Here is a 19,764-nt window from a genome sequence, read left to right as displayed (position 1 = left end):
GCGCGGCCCCCGTACACGATGGCGCTGGCATCGAGACGCCAACTGTCGGCGCTCATTAGTGTCATGACGTGCTACTTCGCTTCGCCTCTCCTACACGGCAGCACCATCTGAATGAGTCATAGGAAAGGACATAAGGTGTAGACCTGCTCACGTGTCTTCTCATATAGCGCAATCGGTAGAGCGCCACGTACCTCCCGTTGCTGCGAGAGGGCTCAAGAGGCATGGGCTTGAATCTGGGTGCCGCAGTGTCAATGGCACTTTTCCTGGCGACGTCACTTCCGTGACGGAAATGACGTGACTGAAATACTGGTGCACCTGGACATAAAACACTTTCATGTTAAAAAGTGCGCGGGAAGGGAAATATGAGAAGGCTGCTTAGAAAGCCATTGCCTGACTTGTAAGCACTGTTCTCCCGATTTGGAACGTATACCTCCGTCATTAGGAAATGCAAAACACGGCTGTCGCGTGAAATCGTTGATTCGGAACGAGAATTGACACTTGGTGAGGTGTGAGTCAACATGCCCTCTATCAAGGGCTCAGAAAAAGAACCAAAGTTTCTAACCATGCGCAGATCAGTCTCCGGTCGCACCGTTATCCATACATTGTGGTTCATTCGCCATAAAACCATTCGGAAGTTCAGCGCAGCCCTCATGGATCTCTCTCTGTCGTTGTCTCTCTTCTTTGCGCAGCTTTTTTTCTTAGATGGTTGTTTTACCGGTTTGCGCTGATGGACTGGATTTATTTTAGCCTCCTCGACTCTTAACCCTCCTTGTCACTATGCCCTCCTGTCCACTTTCGATGAGGCTTCACGCAGCTTACGGCGACAGTGCTGCAAGTTTTAGGGACGCGACACTACTGCTATGCTAGCGTACAAAACCTCCCGCGAGCTTATGTTGGCATTTCCTGCAAGCATGTTGCTTGCTGGAAGAGCTTTCGGTCGTTTCATGAATGTTTGCACCGCTATATAAGCCGTTCTGATTCTGTTTGTTTTAGGACCTCACGAGCGCTCTGTGATGTGTATCTGTCGTGCTGCTTTTATTCTGCCGTCATTCCGCAGCATGCCGATACGAGAAAGGCGTCTGGAACGCGTGCAACGTGACGGCCAACACACGCACCAGGGTGGACAAACTGAAGCCGCGCAGCGACGCCACTTGTGAGCCCAACCGCACAGTCACCAAAAAATGCAAGTCCGGTGAGTTGTTCGGGAGCATTTGAACTTTTGTGTATTTTATGTTCAGCAAACCCTGCAAGGGACAGACAATCGATTTTATGGCAGTGCGTGTCCTCTAGTGAGTATGGGCTTGAACGTTTTGTATAGTGGGGTAACCGCAAGGAATTACTAAATTGTTGGAAATAGTAATAATTTGACACTAAAATTTCTGAAGTGTGAATGGTGGCGCCATGTGGTGACTGAACGTAACACTACCACACGTATACAAACAGCTCTATCGGATTCAATGCCTGATTCCAAAATCGCATACACGAACATGAACGACAACATGTTATTATTGTTTTAGATGGGGACAAGTTCTTAAATGCCTGTTTTCGTCTCACGTACAGCGAAAAGCATGTTGCTGAGCTTCTCACTGTCATGGTGGCCAACGTTCCTTTGGGAACATAATGAAGGCTGGTAGATCTAAACATTCCGCTTTAAAACGTTCTATCAAGGATACAGTTTCGGTTCAAGGTGCTCTAAGTGATGCCCTTTTATTTGGGATAGAGAGAATAGCTCCTCACAAATCGGTTTTTCGTCCTCAACGCCCCTATTTCGAAATTTGATGGTAGATTTTGTATTTGGCAGAATATCCCAGAATTCCGATTTTCTTTTAACTTTTTACCTTTCCAACAGCACTGCTTATCTCCCCGTGCCCCTTGAGTAGCAAAAGAAAGCTTTTAAAAACAGTTTTCGAAGGTAATAACAGTTTTAAAAACAGTTTTCGAAGGTAGGCTTTGCGCTACCGCGAACGACGTCGCGAGTTGGATTCACGGCTTCAGTGGACGGTTTTCTGACGGGGGTACAAAATTTAATATTCTGGGTGTCGAATTTTGGCGGAAGTTGAAGAATGCGTGCGGTCCGAAATTAATCCGGAGCCTTCCAATACGGCGCACCTCGTAGTACGTGGTAGCTTCCAGAGATGAAACCCCAATTTGTGCCTATTTTTTCTCCGTCCTGCTCAATCTGTGCCGGGATTAGGCTAAACAAAACCACTTGTCATTTCCCTGAACGCGAAATCAGCAGTCGTCTAATTTTCCACACGCCAGACGTGTTCATTTGCCAGAATTGTCTCCACTGAATTTTTTTCTCCGGCTGTATTTCTTTCTTCTGAGTTGAGTCACACGAAGAGCACTCCACTTTTTTTACGTAGCCTACAAGATGTCATTAAATACCGTGGATTCCACGAGTTAGGGATCAAGATTCCAAACTTGGTGCTTCTTGATCTGAGGGTTTATTCAGATATAGATATTTCTGACACTTTCCCCGAAAGATCAAGGGCTTTATTGTGGTGCTGCGGCGACTTCATGGCCTGTCACGTGCCTCTGCGCTACACCAATACGTGCTTTGCATGAAACAAACAGATTAAGAAATCAAAGCGACACGGTCAAAATGGTCGTGGTGCCGACCTCATGGCGTGCGGTGGGACTTTAAACCAGTTAACGTGCATGCATGCAGTGAATTCTGGCTGCTGTTGTCCTTTTACGGTTCAGGGTCTAGTTAACAGCTTTTCAAACCTCTCAAGAGTCCTCTTTAGTGTGAGTTGCCATTTGCTTTCATACGTTAATTATCGTTGCTTAACCTTTTCGTTGTTTTCCGCTCCTTGGCGTGTGATGAGTACGCACAGTGTCCCGCGCTAGAAGGCGTGTGCGTGTGAACGTGCGCCAGATTCTGCCTCCTCCTGGGGTGCTCTTCTATGTTAATGGTGAGGGACTAGGTAGAGTTTTGGGAGGGTAACTTCAAAACAGTTAAAATGGAGTGCAGCATAATTAATACAGCGCCTCATAAAAGCTCCATTAAACTTATTACCGTTACTACATTTCCTTGTCTTTCCGGAGGTGTCCCTTATCTGAGACAGCCTTGCGCTCGAAATTAGAGAGCCTCGCAAGAACAAACTGAATGCGCACTTGCACATCTGTGATTGTCATCAAGTAATGTTACCTGGACATGCGAAAAACAACCCAGAATTACTTATTACGTGCCAACTAGCCCATTTTAAAGCTTTACTGAATGTATTATATTTGCGCCACGCAAAGGCTGCAACTTACGCGGCCAATATTTCGGCTTCCTTTCACAACGTGTCAACAAGAAGTGGCGTTGCCCAATCGGCCTTGAAGACCCCCCCCCCCTCCATCCCCCCAATTAGGGCATCCGGCTTCCTGTCTCTGATGCACTTGCGCGGTGTAGACGGATTGCGCCAACGCCTTCCACAAAGAAAGAAAATAAGTGAAGGACCGAGCACTTTAGCTTCATTTGTAGCGGCAACGCAGTGCGCAACAGAGAACATGTGACATGATAAAACAATCTCCAACGCATTGCAAGTCCCAAATTCTGCTAGTACGACAGAAGTTCCGAAGTGGAAAGAAAGTGTTACATTGCAGAAATTTGAAGTCACAATTTTTTCCCCCGGTAAGGCCAGTATGCACTGTTCCTTAAGCCTAATTATCTGAAATTTGGAGCCCATTCATCCTACAAGCACCTCGGTAGTTACCGCGACAGCGGAGCGTGTCACACTTGTAAAGTCATCCTTCTGTCACTACTTCCTCCTTTCATATCACATACGACAGTTAATTCCCAGCTCACGAATGCGCACAGGAAACGGTGGCATAGCGACAGAACTTATGCGGCGCGACTGACATTCTTCCCAGCTTAATATTGTTTATTGAGCGTTGTCATTGCTGTCTTGCAATATCCACATGACTGGCTTTTGCCAGCTGCCTGAGTATGTACAATTCACATGGGCACGAGAGTGATACAGCAGATATTAGTAATTGCGCGCGGCCATCGGGTTGTGTTGGCAGAGAATCCGATGGGCTAGCCCTAAAGCTAGTGTAAAATTCTCTGTGGCTCTCAATCTAACTAGATGCCTCGAAAAATTCATACTGAAATTTGATCCTAAGATCATAGAAATTTGATCTAAGATCTTTGAAAAGACCTAAGAAATTTGATCGTAAAAATTATTGCACGAAGTTTCATTTGCTTGTCTTAACTATTTCACAGTGAAGTTGGTAACGCTGCGGAATTCGCGTCTCCTGACAATACACGCCCATATATAGAAATAAAATATATTTACAGAAAACAACTCAACTCTTTCAGAATGAACTCTGAGGAAGTTATGTGCGTCATTTAATCCATGCAATAAGTCACCACCATGCATAACTCAATACAGTTATCCACCAATAGAGTTTTGCTATTATTCATGTTCGCAGTAGCAGAAGGGCTCTAAATTTGTTCTGGCGGTGTTAGTTGAACCGCACTATGTCTGCACACCTGCACGAATACCGCTAACAGCCCACTGACGACAGCTTCGCTTTCTTTGTCTCAGGACTGAAATTCGGCCCTAACATCATTCTTATCGCTGTGGCGGGAGATAAATCTTGGTGGGAGGAAGGGCACACAATGGACCGCCTACATGCTTGGTTTGCTGCAAATGGCATTCAAAGACGGCAGCATTTCTGCTACCCCTGCCAATGTTTAGACTGCAATTACCTACGCTATGCAGGGTTACCATTAGGCATTTGAAGAGGACATAGGCGTGAGTTTGTCAGTGCGCAAGTCGGCAGTTTTTTTGGCGTTAGAAGATGCTTACTCCGAAGCGTCATTTGTTGCACTCTAGGTTGTACCATCGCCGCAAATGTACAGAAGTCTGAGACAATCCTCCAATTCTCATGATTTTGCTGGCATATTTTCTTTTTAGTTGAATATAGGAAGAGGCGCGTCATCGCAATGGCGCTGATAAGTGTCAAAATGCGTAACGATTAAAAACAATGTCCATTATGAGTAGGCGAAACAAAGTTGTAACAGTTTTGGGTTTCTGATATCCATCAGGGAGCGCACCCTGAAAGGTTTTCATGAATTAGAGCATTCCATTTCCAGTTCCCTTATTTCCGTTATTACAGCACTGGCCATGTGACCGGTGTTAAAAGGGATCCACTAGGTCTTGCAGAGCGTTGGCAGGTGGCATGGTCTCGATTGCTGATTGCATGCCGTGAGAGTCCGCTCCTTAGCAGGGGTGCCAAACAACAGCGTTTGTTCGCAATAGCTCACATGAGTCGCGACGTGTGGCGGTAAACCGTTGTTGGAGTCTTCCAATACCCCGAGATACGTGTGGGCGGGCCTTGTACTACAATAGGCCCCGTACATCGCCCGTGATCCGCTCCGCAGCACTCATTTAAAACTGCCATGAAAGCCAGAACATCAGCGGCTTTATTAAAGCGAAGCTTTCTATGCTACACGTCATCATCAGCATCATCATCATCATCATCAGCCTATCTGCGCCCACTGCAGGGCAAAGGCCTCTCCCATTATTCTTTAATTACCTCACGTGCCTCACGTATGCCGCGTCAAAAACGCACTTCAGGAGAGCCGCCTTTCTCTGCCTATATGCCATGCAGGGAAAGGTTGGGCCATGCATAAAACAAGCGGGTGTTCCCCTGTGAGATGTTGGAGGGGACGCTGGGCCGCTTCCCACAACGTTCAGCACACTTGCGATTTAACTGCTCCTGGGAGAATAGCAGTCTCATCCACAATTTGAGGAGGGCTTGTGTTGTAGGTTAGGGAAACTAGGAGCCCATCGGTGAAATAGGGATGTCGCTGTTCTTCTCAATATGCAAACGTCACGCTCCGCATAAAGACTTTAGAACAGCATCCCATGTTACATTACACAAACATGACGTTCCCACACAGCTTCTGAGCTTTGTTGCTGGAAAAATAACTGCTGATGGTGTATCTGTCGTGGTTAATTGGAGGCACCACAGCTTTGCCAGATACAGACCAGCCCCCACTAGTTGAAAGAACGCTTGTTGGCCTAGGTTTTGCTTCAGATGTGCAACCGACTCTTGACAGCTAAGTATGAGGAACGACATATAAGATATACCTGAAGGCATTCACGCTTGGTCAGTTGTATTATATCCTGGTCAGTGCCATAAGGCATCATAAAAGTCTGCAACTGTCCAGTGATGCCGCCAGGCTCATTCCGAAACAAATGGAAAAAGGGAGCCCATGACGATGCATAGATGGCACAGTAGTCATTGGGCCATAGAGTGAACTCTCTATAGAACATTGTTGACTCGTGTCTTGTACTATACATAACGTCGACAGAAAAGACACCCAATGAGAAGTTTGGAATTGAAACACGTTTCGGACGTTTTACAACTGCGCTCTTGGCAGAACCTTATCAACAGCGGTGAATACTGTCCTAGTTTTCTATTGTACTGCTTCCTGTAGGTATTCAAAAATTTATGTCTTTATTTTATTTGTTTATTTATTTGATAATACTGTTGACCCTCTAGTGAGGGTCGTTCCAGGGAGGGAACAAAAGAATGCATTAACACACAGTCATGAACAAAACACCGCAAAATACTGCAAGGAAACAAAACACCGCAAAATACTGCAAGGAAACAAAACAAGGCAACAAACATTGCAATAACACACAGTCATGATCAAAACAATGCAAAATACTTCGTGGGAACAAAATACTGTAATAGCGCACAGTCGTGAACAGATTTGGGAGGATGCACTACTTCTAAAAAACACTAATAGCTAATTCAAATTATTGTACACCCGAGCACTCCACTGCATCATTTGTTAATTTATTCTATATTTCAATGACATCCGGAAAAAAGGAATACCGATACACGTCAGTATGCCTACTAACAGTTCGAATGGCTCTGATGTGATTTTTCCGGGAAACAAGTTTTGGAGGCGCTTTTACATAGTGTTTCTTATCTAGTTTTAATGCTCTGTACAATATCTGCAAAAGAAAGTTCAGCCGTTGCTTTGTTGTTCTGTTTTCCAGTAGTTCCAACCCGCACTGCTGAAGCATATCTGTCCTTGTCTTCGTCGATACGATAAACGAAGATATTATTGGATCGACTTCTGTTTTCTTATTCTACCAACTCTCCCTGTGGCTAGGCTGAAATTGGCCAGGTTTGTACTTGTAAACCAGTCATGAGCAAAAGCTGAAGAGCACGCACAGATGACTCAGCTTGATCGCCATCTATGGCGAGGCTGAGCGACCAAGCGTTGGCGAAGCGGAAGTTTAACCCTCGCCTAGTCAAGTTGTACCGCAACAGCGAGGCTTCGAGCGAGTGCAGCTGCGACACTTCACCATTGTAGATCATGTGACATGACGTCACACCTGCCAAACTTGCACTCTGGTGGCCCAAGGTCATCATAACGCGATAGTGGACCTTGCGAGACAGTGTGTAGTAGAACTTTCGCTCTAAAAGTTATAGTAAGAGGAACTGCATTCACGTGCTGACGCGTTTCTCTCTCAGGCCTGGGCTGCCGCTACAACCGGAGCGTCAAGTGGAGCGAGTGCGACACTCAGACCCAGACCCGGACCAAGACCATGCCACTGGTCAGCGGCAACAGTGCCGGTTGCGAGAGCCACAAGGTGGTCACCAAGCCCTGCCGCTCGCCCGCCGGCGGGGACCAGCGCCAGAACAAGCGCAGACCCAAGCAGGGTATGTCCAGTGATGAGCGTTACTTTACTCGACACGTCCATTTAAAGGGACACTGAAGTGATATGTAAACATTGCGGGATTACTAGCGCAAATTGTAGTCCGGAGTCCCCAGGCCATGTTTCGACCACTCCGGGCGCGTTTACGCGATTTTATTTAGTAGAACATTTAATTCGAAAATGCTGTCCTCCTCTCTTTACGCTCGCCCATTTTCTGTGGCGTTTTCGTGTGACGTCGGGAGAAGCCGAGCTCGCAATTGGCTGCGCTGGCTGCGCTACTGCACGGCTCCCCGGCCTTCAGGCAGAGTCAGTCGGCCCAGCGTTTCGTCCGCCGGCCGCCGACTGGTCGTCGCAATTCGTTCGCTCAGTTGAAACGAAGCCAGGACACGTTTGTGAATGGAAGAATGTGCCTTTCTTTACTTGGTTAGTTTGTACACTGTATCTAGCTCCAAGTCAAGGTCGCTTCACACAAGCGCTGCACAAGCGCACATGCGACGCTTCGCTGACTGGTACGCCAGCCAGTAGGAAAATATAAGGCCTCTTGAAGGCGGGAGAAGAGTCAGCGAAGTCAATATAGGTACTAAGGAAATAAAATCAACTGATATTTTTACCGTACAGCGTAAAACTACGGTGCGGGAAGCACTTTTTGGCGTTGGGCGAACAAGCACAGCGGTCAGCAGCACGACTACGCATCTGCGAACGCTTTTCCGTCTAAGAAATGCAAATGCTAGACGTGATACATTGTGGAAACTTGGGGGGTGCTTACTGCACGAGCGCAAAACAACAAATAGTCACCTAAGCTGCTTGAAATGCCAAAACTAAATAAAAGTGTAAACTGGTTATACAATATATACCTTGTATTACCAAGGTCAGCATAGTCCGTCCCGTGGCCGAGTAGTCTAGAGCGCTGGATATGTCATTGCAAGTGTTTTGCAAATCGCGAGTTCGAATCCCCGCGGGTGCGAGCTTTTCGTGTTTTTTTTTTATAAGTTAACTTTTTCGTTTTTCGCCGATGTTTCTATACTGACTTCACCATTTTTGGGCCGAAACGTTCATTGCTCCACGAACTAGTTCACAGAACGCGCGCAGGCTGGCACTGGTGCGCTAGCGAGTTCTGGTTGGCGTGCTGTTGCAATAAGCACCGACTGCTTGCTGGCAGTGGGCACAGGCCAGAATCAACAGACCCTTGGCCTGGTGCGAACACGCTCTTTACGATACAGGCATGAGTGAGGCAAGCTCCAAATATGGGGGAAAAGAGCATGGCATTTTAGCGTCTGCGGGGACACGGAGGGCGTTCATGCACTGCGTAGGCCTCGGCTAGTGAATGCTACGATTCCAAGCCGTCCTGGGAGGCTTATCTTACGCATTTTACAGCCGACAACATGGCAGAAGCGCGGTACCATGATTACTGAGATATTGAGAATGTCCATCCAACAACGCCATCGGTTGTGTTTTACAGAACCAAAACCGAAACTTGTTTGATTGCTAACCCTGGGAATCGTCCAATCACGGTGCTCCCTCCTCCCAACGTCACAGCTTTAGTTGGTGCGGCCGCCGCAAACCGCGCATAGTAGTTTTTCTTCTTTCGCGCTGTGTAAAATAATTACCGATTTGTCAACCGGATAAACGACGAAAAGTGGGCTAATTTGAGCCAGTCTACGCAGTGCAAGCAAAAACGGGAGCTTGACAAATTCACTTCAGTGTCCCTTTAAAGGGCCCATGAAGGTAAGGCACAAGGTTGATTCATTAAAAATACAGTCTTGTCCCGGTAGCAAAGATACCAATGTTATCGCAAACGTCAAACGGATGGTTTAGATGTGGAAGACAATAGATGAAGCAGTAGTGACTCCCCAGACACTTCCCAGGGATTTCTGGATGACGTCACGGAATCTTGTTCGAGGGATGGGTGGCTGCCGACCTAATATGCTGCCAAAAAAGCATGATTGGGTCATTGTAGTGGATCATCTCGTTCTGTTTGATTCTATCATTTGAATGCTAGCGTGCAGTACCCAATGACAAGCATTTTCTTAGTTCAGACCCATACTGTGTCCCTTCTGCTCTTATTTTGTCACTGTAGCGCAAAAAATTGAAATTTTCTCACTAATTCCGGCGCCTTTCTTGGTCGAAAAGTCTGTCGGGGCTGGAATGGAGCTGAATGAGTTTTATTTTTTTATTTTTATTTAAAAAAAACCCTAAAGGCCCTCTGGGGAGGGTATTGCATAGGGTTGGGGGGAGGGGTTAAACGGGTGTCACATAAACTAGAACAATAACTAAATAAGCACGAGAACTAAAAAATGGCAGAAATAATTAACATTGCTAGAGTGCAAATAAATAGAAAAAATTCGGTGGAACCATAACAACAGCTATTGGTACAGTAACTAGAACGAACTACACAGATTATAACCACATGTTATATTACCACATGTCATCTGACAACGCAAGAACTGAATGAAATGAGGCAGTGAAATGATACATATTATACATTGATATTTTTGCTCAAAGCATTAGTAAGTTTCGTAGTATTCGGTTCAGTAACAATGTTTGATGGTAGATCATTCCAGTCTATTGTGGTACCAGGAACAAATGATTCGGCAAAAGCAACGGTACGACATGTGATGCGCTTGATTTTGCATGAATGATCTCGACGCGGAAAAATGCGGCGGGTTCACAGATAAATTCGTTACGAAGGCAGGCATGGTAGTACAGTTTATGAAATAATGTTAAGCGAGATATGTTGCGACGATGCGATAAGGTTTCGAGTTCAGCACGATTTTTTAATTCGGTTACGCTGGTATAGGGTGAGTAATCAGAAAAAAATGAAGCGGAAAGCACGGTTTTGTAAGGCTTCCAAGTCATTTATTAGATATGCCTGATGAGGGTCTCAAATGGCTGCCGCGTACTCTAGTTTAGGGCGTATTAGTGTAATATATGCTAACTTTCGTAAACGCGCGGGAGCATGCCTGAGGTTACGTTTAAGGAAACCAAGAGAACGGTTAGGAGACGCGAGGATATGGTTAATGTGATTATTCCTTGTCAAGTTACTGGTTAGATGTACGCCAAGGTATTTATAGGTGGAAGTTCTGTCCACGAGGTTGTCGTTTAATATGTAGGATGCTGAATTTTGGGAGGCGTGATTAGTAAAGGACACTAGTTCTTTTAGCAAGGTTTAGAGGCATTAGCCAGGTTGAGCACCATGTGTTTATAGCATTAAGGTCAGATTGTAGAATATCGTGGTCATGGTTAGATTTAATGTTACGGTATACCGTAAAAACCCGCGTATAATACGAGGTGTAATTCGGGGACATCAAAATCAGAAAAAAAGTTTTCATCCGCATATAATGCGAGGTAAAGAGCACATAAAACATTTATTTGCACTGCAGTTACCGTTCAGTCTTTGTCAGTTTTCGCTGGCACCGTCTCCCGACGTCCGTTTAGTCATCGTCAGGGTCGCTGCCGCTGTCTGCTGAAGTCACCTTGTCGGAAATGTCTTCCCACAGAAAGTGGTCCTCAGTGCTATCAAGGGCGTTCGAGATGCCGCATTTCTTAAAAGAGCGACTGACGAGCTCCTCTGGAATGCTGGCCCACGCATCCGCGATCCAGCCACAAAGCACCGCTGGAGAAACCCGCGTCAGCCATTCGGTAGCTGTCACTTACGGGTATCCTGTCCTCATCCACTCTTGGTAGCAGGACCCGATGCAGTCTTTGAGAGGCTTGTTGATGCAAATGTCTAGCGGGCAGCTGCTGGGATGTCATTCCTCCTGGCATGACAATGAGTTCGGTGCGGGGTTCGTGCAACAACTTCTTCACGGAATCGGCCAGGTGGCAGCGAAAGGCGTCCAACACGAGCACTGACGGGAATCCCCAACAGTGCTCCAGGCCGCCGACACCACACAAACTTTATCCAGTCAAGCACCAGTTGCTTTCTCCACCCACGAAGGCTGCCTTCGGTAACGCCGAACTGCCGTCCTGCAGCGCAATTTCTGATGGTCTCGGCACATAAAATAACTTTTCTTTTAATTGCAGCCGAATACTGTTTTAGTGCACCCGACATCTTGATAGACTTGCGGTGAACGTGCCGAGATCCTTCGCGTAGTCAAAACAATCAAAATGGCGCCGGCTGAGAGAAGCAGCAGCCAGCTAACGCCACAGCAAGATGGCGCTCCCTCCGCTGAAACCGAAAGTGAAAATTCTCGGGGGAAAACTTTGGGATCCACATATAATACGAGGCACAAATTTAACAGAGTAAAATTTGGAAAAAAACCTCGTATTATACGCGGGTTTTTACGGTAATACGCAGTCATCCGCAAATAAACTTATATTAGATTCAATGCAGTCTGGTAGGTCATTAATATAAACTAGAAAAAGCAAGGGTCCGAGTACACTTCCCTGAGGGACATCATATGTTACGGGGACTAGATAAGAATTGTGATTGTTAACTGGTGTAAATTGCATCCTGTTAGAAAGAAAGTATTTTATCCATGTTATAACAGCAGAGTCGATGTTCAGTAGCGTAAGCTTGTGAATAAGTCGATGGTGAGGAACACGATCAAATGCTTTTGAAAAGTCTAGGAAAATTGCGTCCACTTTAATTCCAGCGTCTACAGATGAATGTATTTCGTGAATGAAGCCAGCTAGTTGGGTGTCACATGAATAGCCCTTACGGAAACCGTGCTGATGCCGAAAAATAAGGTTATGTTTTTCGATGTAGTTAATGATCTGGGAGTGAATAATATGCTCGATGAGTTTCCATATGGTACTGGTTAGTGAAATAGGGCGATGGTTCAGGGGTGAGGTACGATCACCAGATTTGAAAAACGGAACAACCTTCGCCACAGTCCAGTCATGGGGTATAACGCCGGTAAATAGAGACTGTTGGAATAGAGCGGATAATATTGGGAAGATGCTTTGTGCTATATTTTTTAGAATAATTTTATTTAAACCAGTGTTGTCAGCCGAAGAGGAAGTCTTGAGATTAGTCACAAGAGAAAATAGGCCAGCATCGGTTATGGTTATTTCAGGCATAAATGCATCAGTGCTACTGCGTATGGTTGCCTTTGGGAGGAAAGATTCAACTGTAAATACCAAGGAAAATGTTTTGTTCAGTAGTTCCGAACAGTCACTGCCAGTTATTATTACGCCGTTCTGATCAATAAGACGATGTCGGGATTATGCTTCGGATTGATGACACGCCAGAAACGCCGAGGATTATTTGTTAGCATGGATGATAAATCACGTTGAAAAAACTGTAAGCGCGTGGTTTTGAGCAATTTTTGATATTCTCTGTCACATTCCGTATACCGCTGCCAGGAAGCAGCTAATTTACTTTTGTCAGCTTGTCTGAATAATCTTTTCTTCTTGTTGTTTAGGCGGCGAAGTTTCTGTGAAAACCAAGGGACAGTATTATCGGATTTTATAGAGATGACCGGGATGTACTTATCAGAGTAGTGAGAGCGTTTTTCAGTAGTAACCAGTTTTCTTCGACGGTCCGCGACAAGTTATCTTTTACAAAGTCAATGGCAAAACTTAATAGTTCGTGGTTAATACGATCGAAATTAGCTTTTTTGTAACATCGAATGAGCTTGCTAAATGTTTGCCGTCTGATAAGAGGAACAACTATGCGACCGGTTAGCACGTCATGATCGGATAAACCATTAAGATGTGTTATATCAGAGCATATATTTGTGTTGTTAGTCAGTACCAAGTGAAGAATATTCGAACAGTGGGTTGAACGTCGTGTTGGGCTTGTAACTAATTGGGTGAAGTTGAAATCAAGACAACATTGTAGAAACGCATTAGACTCGGATGGTGTGCTAGAAGTTAATTAAGTAGACCCCGCATTTTTGTCAGGGAAGTTGAAATCCCCAAAAATTATTATGTTTGACCGCGGAAACCGGCGAGCAAGTTCGGCAAGAATACGATGGAATTCTGCAGTGAAACCGTGTAAACAATCTGGAGGACGATAAAAAACGCTAACAGTTTTGTTACTGGATTTGAATTTTGCATAAATTACTGCACATTCCAGAAAAGTACTGATAATCACTGGCACAACCAAGTACTGTCTGCTTACCGCAAGAAGGACACCGCCACCCCGGCGGTTTTGCCGATCACAACGAAAAATGTTAAAGTCTGATTCACAAATGAATATGCTATTGCTAGGAACAGAATCATTTAACCAAGTTTCAGTTAAAGCTATAATGGTTGCAGATGTTGAGTCTATTAATGAAGATAATGCGACATTTTTACTAGTAACAATCCTAATGTTAGTGTATAAAAAGTGACAGCTATCGTCAGTACTAATATTGCTTTTTGATGTTGCTCGTGGCAGCTTAGCTCAGGATGAAGGGCTTACGTCACGTCAATTTGCAGAAACCACAGGGGAAACAAGTTTCGCACAATTGAGTTCGGTATCCCATATGTAAACATCCTTATTAATTTTTAGCTTATTAAAGACAAGATTGACGTGGTCTTTTTCTTTTTTTATAGTCTTTGAGAACTGCCATAATTTTCTTCTCTTTTCACGAACTGCCTCAGAGTAATCTCGCGAAATCCCCAATTCTGTATCTTTCAACTTGTGGCTATTGCTTAGTATTGTGTCAATTTCTTTTTCATTGAAAACCTTCACGATTATGGGTCGAGTGCGATCGCTCAAAAATCGACCAAGGCGATGAGCACGTGCAATTGATGCTGCTGTTACTCCCAGCTGGTCTTCGCAGACTTTTTTTACTATTTCTTCGGACGTTCACCACGCTTCTGATTCGCCCGTGTCTTGAATACCATAAAAAAGAAGATTAGAACGCCTGGAGTGGTTTTCTAAATCGTCTACCTTGTGATGCATTAAATTAATGTCACGCTGGCTTGTGTTACCAAAGGGTAGTTTTTTTTTAATTGAATGATGTCGTATTTTGTCTTCATGGCTCCTTTAAGAGATAGCTGAAAGCCCTCCCGCTCTTTTGCCCCGATCGCCTCCAGCAAGATGTGACAATAGGCAAGAAAAGAAGGAGGCGCCTGTAGAGATATTTCTTTTGTTAAATCTGTTGGTTGGAGCACTGCCGCTAACGCTTCAATTTTCGACGTAATTTCCTGAGCATCTCTTGCTGCATCACAGTTGCTGCTACATTGATTAGACTCTGGCATAATTTCTGGCATGAGCACTGCATCCAATGCAACGTCTTCACAGCTCTTTAGTTCTTTGAATGCTGTAAACAAATACTTAGATTGAATGCAGTATGTTCCCTATCGTCCTCTTTTTTTCGCTTTCAGACGAGGCCGAAGAAGAGGAAGACGAATAAGCATCAAACACCAATGGTCGAGAACTTCAAGCTACTCTCCTCCTGAGGGAAGGCTACGGCGATATTTTACAATAGGATGGACATTTTCTTTGAGGAATCGACGGTCTTTACGTTGTCTTAATCGACGAGAGCATGTCACGTTCGCCACGACAATATGGATAACACCATGTTGCTTAATTCAGAGCCTAAAATGGTTTTTCAGCTTTCTTTCAAATGGTGAAACGTTGAACGCGGTCTTCATATTGTCACGTTCGGTGTACAGCCATGTGGTTAAGCATGACTTTCGAAGCCATCGCTGTGGTCTTACTGTTAGATGCTCTTTCCGGTGTCAGACTGCTTTGATTGTGTGAATGGCGCGAATAATGTCAATGTCTAATATTCACAGTGACTCTCTAATTCTCCTGGTTCTCTGCTGGGCAGCAATGCCAACGTTGATATTCACAGTGATTCTTTAATTCTCCTGTTTCTCTGCTGGGCAGAACACCCACAGGCGAGCATTTATAGTAACAAAAACATTACTCCTCAGGCCAAGAAATACTCTTCATTAATTGCTTGCTTCGCTACCTTGCTATGACCACAACGTGTATCATCTACCCACACTGTAAGGAATGTTCATGAACAACCACTTAAGGTAGAAGACGTCGAGTGCCGTCAGAAAGATCAAAACGGCAGCCTTTCGGTTTACTTTCGCATGTGTCATCTGACTTAACCGCAAGCGAAGATAATTTTCTTCAACTGTATGCCCCGAGCTTAGTTACCTTTGGCATTATTCATAACTTATGACACACCGTGACCTAAATACTTTGCAACGGCTCGCTGTCCTAGCATTATTTCGGTTGAGTGTAACACATCAGTCATTATTAAATCTGCTTCAAAACACGAGAGAAAGTGTGCCTAGTAGGAACACTAATAACAGGCTTTGCTGAACCGTCTTTATGATCTTTTCGCGTGCATCTGTGTTCAGGTATATCTTAAACCTCTACATTGTACAATTCGTCGGCTTTGTGGATGTGAGAACAGCGTTTCAAAAATAGCTTGGTTACTTTCAGGGGCAGAGCACCTTAGTGGATCAGACTGTCGGCGTCTCCTGTCGTCATATCATGTCGTCACGGTTAATCAAGTTGTCAAACAATGGTCGAAAACAAGTGTATAATAGGTAAAACCGGTTCAGAATACCCTAACATGATTTAAACTAATTTAAAACGCAGTAATAATCAGGATTCAATTGCATTAAAAGAGAAATTTGTTAAATTCCGTCTGGACATTCGTTTTAAACGCCATGTTTTCTCCTGTAAAGCATACTTCGTAGCATGCTGTGGCATGTGACACGAAGACAACTTACGGCCTGTCAGTCTCATTTAATGGCGTAAATCCGGTACAACGCAAGAGAGGACGCCACCGCCTCAGCAAGCACGCGATTGCTCCTCCCACCAGAGCTTCTCCGGCACCCAATCAGCGCGCGCCCTGTGGCAAGAGAGAGACTTACGATCTTTGAATACACTTATACACAGCATGATTCGCACCTCCCCAGCTTTCACGTTAGTGGAGATGGCCCGGGATTTTCTTGTCTGATACGACAACGTCCTTTTCTGGGTATCTGTCACGCTAAGAAGCGTCTATATAAAGGGTTCTATACTTTAAAAGCCAATTCCAAGGCCTAAACCAGAATTTACCATAAAAGCTCAAACAACGAAAACAGAATACCAACTATGACTTACGTGGTTGCCATGCTTAGCTCCCTTGCGAAAGAAAACATGTTGCCTAGAAAGTGGTAAAAAATTACCGTGCTTCCAAGCGTTTCATCTTCTGTGTCTGTGACCGGGGCCACTCTTTTCCGGGCTTGACTCGCTTTGTATGAAGCCTCCTAGTTGTTCGTGTGCCTACGAGACATACTTCCTCGCCTTGTTGAAGCCTATAAATCACGTGTCCTGTCTTTAGCTCTAGCAGTGTGAACGCACACTGGCACGTGGTATAATGGTGTCCTGGCGAAAGTTGCTTCTCTCACTCTTTCACATTTATCAAGTGTGCCAAGCGAACAGGTTCAAGGCATTCCAGGCGGCGAACAAAGAAAGCATTTGGGCCGACAGATCGGCGATGTATACGTGCGTGTGTGTGTGTGTTCACTGAGCTCGCTCTGATATGCGCGCGACTTGTGTCATGTCTTTTCGTACTTTGACTCTTGTATACTTAATGCACTTGATGGAAAATAAAGGGGTGGGACAGTGAAGGGCACTGTTGTTTGGCGGAGCGTTATTTTCAGCGTTTTTGCGCAGTTCCGGAAACCATCTTTCCAAATCGTGGGCGTATTTGCAAAGTTTTCTTGTTTTGAAGAATTTTTGGTATTTTATGGCAAACCCGGAACACGGGAAGCGTGTTAATACAACAACGCCCTTTCGTCTGTTTGTTTGCTTTCCGGTGACTTGTATGATGAATAAAAGAAACGCTTTAAAAAGTACTTGCGTTGCAATCACAAAAAGGCCCGGAACATGGCTGTACCCTGACATAAACACTTAAGAGGCTATCACTTCCTGTGAACAATTCAGCGCCATCCCTCACTGCGAATGTGGATGACCAGCGTAGCTGTATCATCATCATCATCATCATCACCAGCCTGTCTACGCCCACTGCAGGGCAAAGGCCTCTCCCATTATTCTCCAATTACCTCGGTCCTGTGCCAACTGTGACCAATTTATCCCCGCAAACTTCTTGATCTCATCTGCCCATCTAACTTTCTGCCGCCCCCTGCAGCGTTTGCCTTCCCTAGGGATCCACTCTGTTACCCTTAATGACCAGCGGTTATCTTGCCTTCGCATTACATGCCCTGCCCAAGTCCATTTCATCTCCTTAATTTCTACTAATATGTCTTTAACACCAGTTTGCTCCCTGACCCACTCCGCTCTCTTCTTGTCCCTTAATGTTACACCTATCATTTTCCGCTCCATTGCCCGCTGAGTGGTTCTCAATTTAAGTTGAACCCTCTTAGTGAGCCTCCAAGTTTCTGCCCCGTAGGTGAGTACCGGTAAGATGCAGCTGTCATACACTTTCTTCTTCAACGACAATGGTAGGCTGCTATTCATTATCTGATAATGTCTACCATATGCACCCCACCCCATTCTGATCCTTCTAATTATCTCTGCCTCATGGTTGGGATCTGGGGTCACAACTTGGCCTAAGTATATATATTCGCTTACCACTTCCACTGCCTCGCCATCTATCTCAAACTGCTGTGCTGTCCCGAGGTTATTGATCATTACTTTAGTTTTCTGCATATTATTTTCAGGCCCACGGTTCTACTCTGTTCGCCCAGTGCGGAAAGCATGCTTTGCAATTCGTCCCCCGAGTTACTTAGCAAGGCAACGTCATCAGCAAATCTGAGGTTACTGAGGTATTCTCCATTAACCCTTACTCCCACCTGTTCCCAATCCAACGTTCTGAATACTTCTTGTAAGCATGCTGTGAATAACATTGGAGAGATTGTGTCTCCTTGTCTGACACCCTTCCTTATAGGTATTTTACTGCTCTCCTTATGGAGGATGATGGTAGCTGTAGACCCATTATAGATATCCTCTAGTATTCTTACATAATGCTCATCTACCCCCTGGTTCCGTAATGCCTGAATGACTGCTAGTGTTTCGACCGAGTCAAATGCTTTCTCATAATCTATGAAGGCTATATATAGGGGTTGAGTATACTCAGCGCACTTCTGTATCACCTAATTGATCGTGTGAATATGGTCCATTGTTGAATACCCTTTACGGAACCCTGCTTGTTCTTTAGGTTGACTGAAATCTAAGGTTGCAGAGATTCGGTTAGCGATTACCTTGGTAAATACCTTGTAGACGACTGACAGTAAGCTTATCGGCCTGTAGTTTTTCAAGTCCTTCATGTCGCCTTTCTTATGGATTAGGATGATGTTCGCGTTCTTCCAAGATTCCGGTACCATTGCGGTCATCAGGCATTGCGTATACAGGTTTGCCAGTTTTTCAAGTACAATTTCTCCGCCATCCTTCAAGAGGTCTGCTGTTATCTGATCCTCACCAGGTGCTTTGCCCCCTTTCATTTCTTTCAAAGCCTTCCTTACTTCTTCGGTCGTTACTGGTGGGATGTCTATCTCCTCTGAACTACTGTCTCGTTCGGCATTATCCTGTATGTCCCGGCTACTGTACAGATCCCTATAGAACTCCTCGGCCACTGTGACTATTTTATCCCTATTTGTGATGACATTGCCTTGCTTATCTTTAAGTGCATACATCTGATTTTTCCCCACGCCAAGACGTCTCTTTACTGCTTTCAGGCTACCTCCGTTCTTTACAGCGTATTCGATCCTCTACATATTATACTTCCGTATGTCAGCTGTCTTGCGCTTATTGATTAACTTCGAGAGCTCTGCTAGTTCTATTCTGTCAGCTGCGGTAGAGATTCTCATGGTTTGCCGTTTCCTGATTAGATCTTTCGTCTCCTGTGAAAGTTTATTGGTATCCTGTCTAGCCATAGTGCCCCCGACTTCTACTGCACACTCCGTGAGAATGCGTGTAAGGTTGTCGCTGGCTTCCTGTGTCGTAAGCTCGGCTTCCTCGTTAAGGGCGGAATATCGGTTCTGCAGCGCGATCCTGAATTCTTCTACTTTACGTCTTACTGTTCGCTCATTTATCGGCTTCTTTCGTACTAGCTTGTTGCGGTCCCTCCTCAACTCTAGCCTAATTCGAGATCTTACCATACGGTGGTCACTACACCTTACCCTTCCGAGCACTTCCACATCCTGCACGACGCCAGGGTTATCGCATAATATGAGGTCTATT

The 19,764-nt window shown here is 45.0% G+C and overlaps 1 protein-coding gene and 1 long non-coding RNA gene across 4 annotated transcripts in view; one reads left to right on the top strand and one right to left on the bottom strand.

Moving 5' to 3' along the window:
* Nucleotides 1–17,420, top strand: part of LOC144141168 (uncharacterized) — a 77,950-nt gene extending 60,530 nt beyond the window's left edge. For 2 of the 3 annotated variants that reach the window (XM_077672722.1, XM_077672721.1), the window contains 3 exons: nt 1,058–1,192; nt 7,492–7,680; nt 14,937–17,420. In XM_077672722.1, the coding sequence (XP_077528848.1) occupies nt 1,058–1,192; nt 7,492–7,680; nt 14,937–14,965 (353 nt within the window). In that variant the 3' untranslated portion in view covers nt 14,966–17,420. Of the gene's footprint in view, nt 1–1,057; nt 1,193–7,491; nt 7,681–14,936 lie in introns of those variants that run through there. The other variant, XM_077672724.1, reaches the window with a different exon arrangement.
* LOC144141169 (uncharacterized) overlaps nt 1–19,764 on the bottom strand; it is a 29,244-nt gene that overhangs the window by 6,350 nt on the left and 3,130 nt on the right. Inside the window, exon 2 of the long non-coding RNA XR_013316455.1 lies at nt 192–315. This is a non-coding gene — a long non-coding RNA (uncharacterized LOC144141169). The remainder of the gene's footprint in view (nt 1–191; nt 316–19,764) is intronic.

This window comes from Haemaphysalis longicornis, unplaced genomic scaffold, assembly GCF_048455015.1.
Source record: "Haemaphysalis longicornis isolate Haplotype H1 unplaced genomic scaffold, Haemaphysalis longicornis Haplotype H1 scaffold_6, whole genome shotgun sequence".
Classification (NCBI taxonomy): domain Eukaryota; kingdom Metazoa; phylum Arthropoda; class Arachnida; order Ixodida; family Ixodidae; genus Haemaphysalis; species Haemaphysalis longicornis.
Note: the sequence above shows the minus strand (reverse complement) of the source record. Positions and strands in the feature narration are given on the sequence as shown.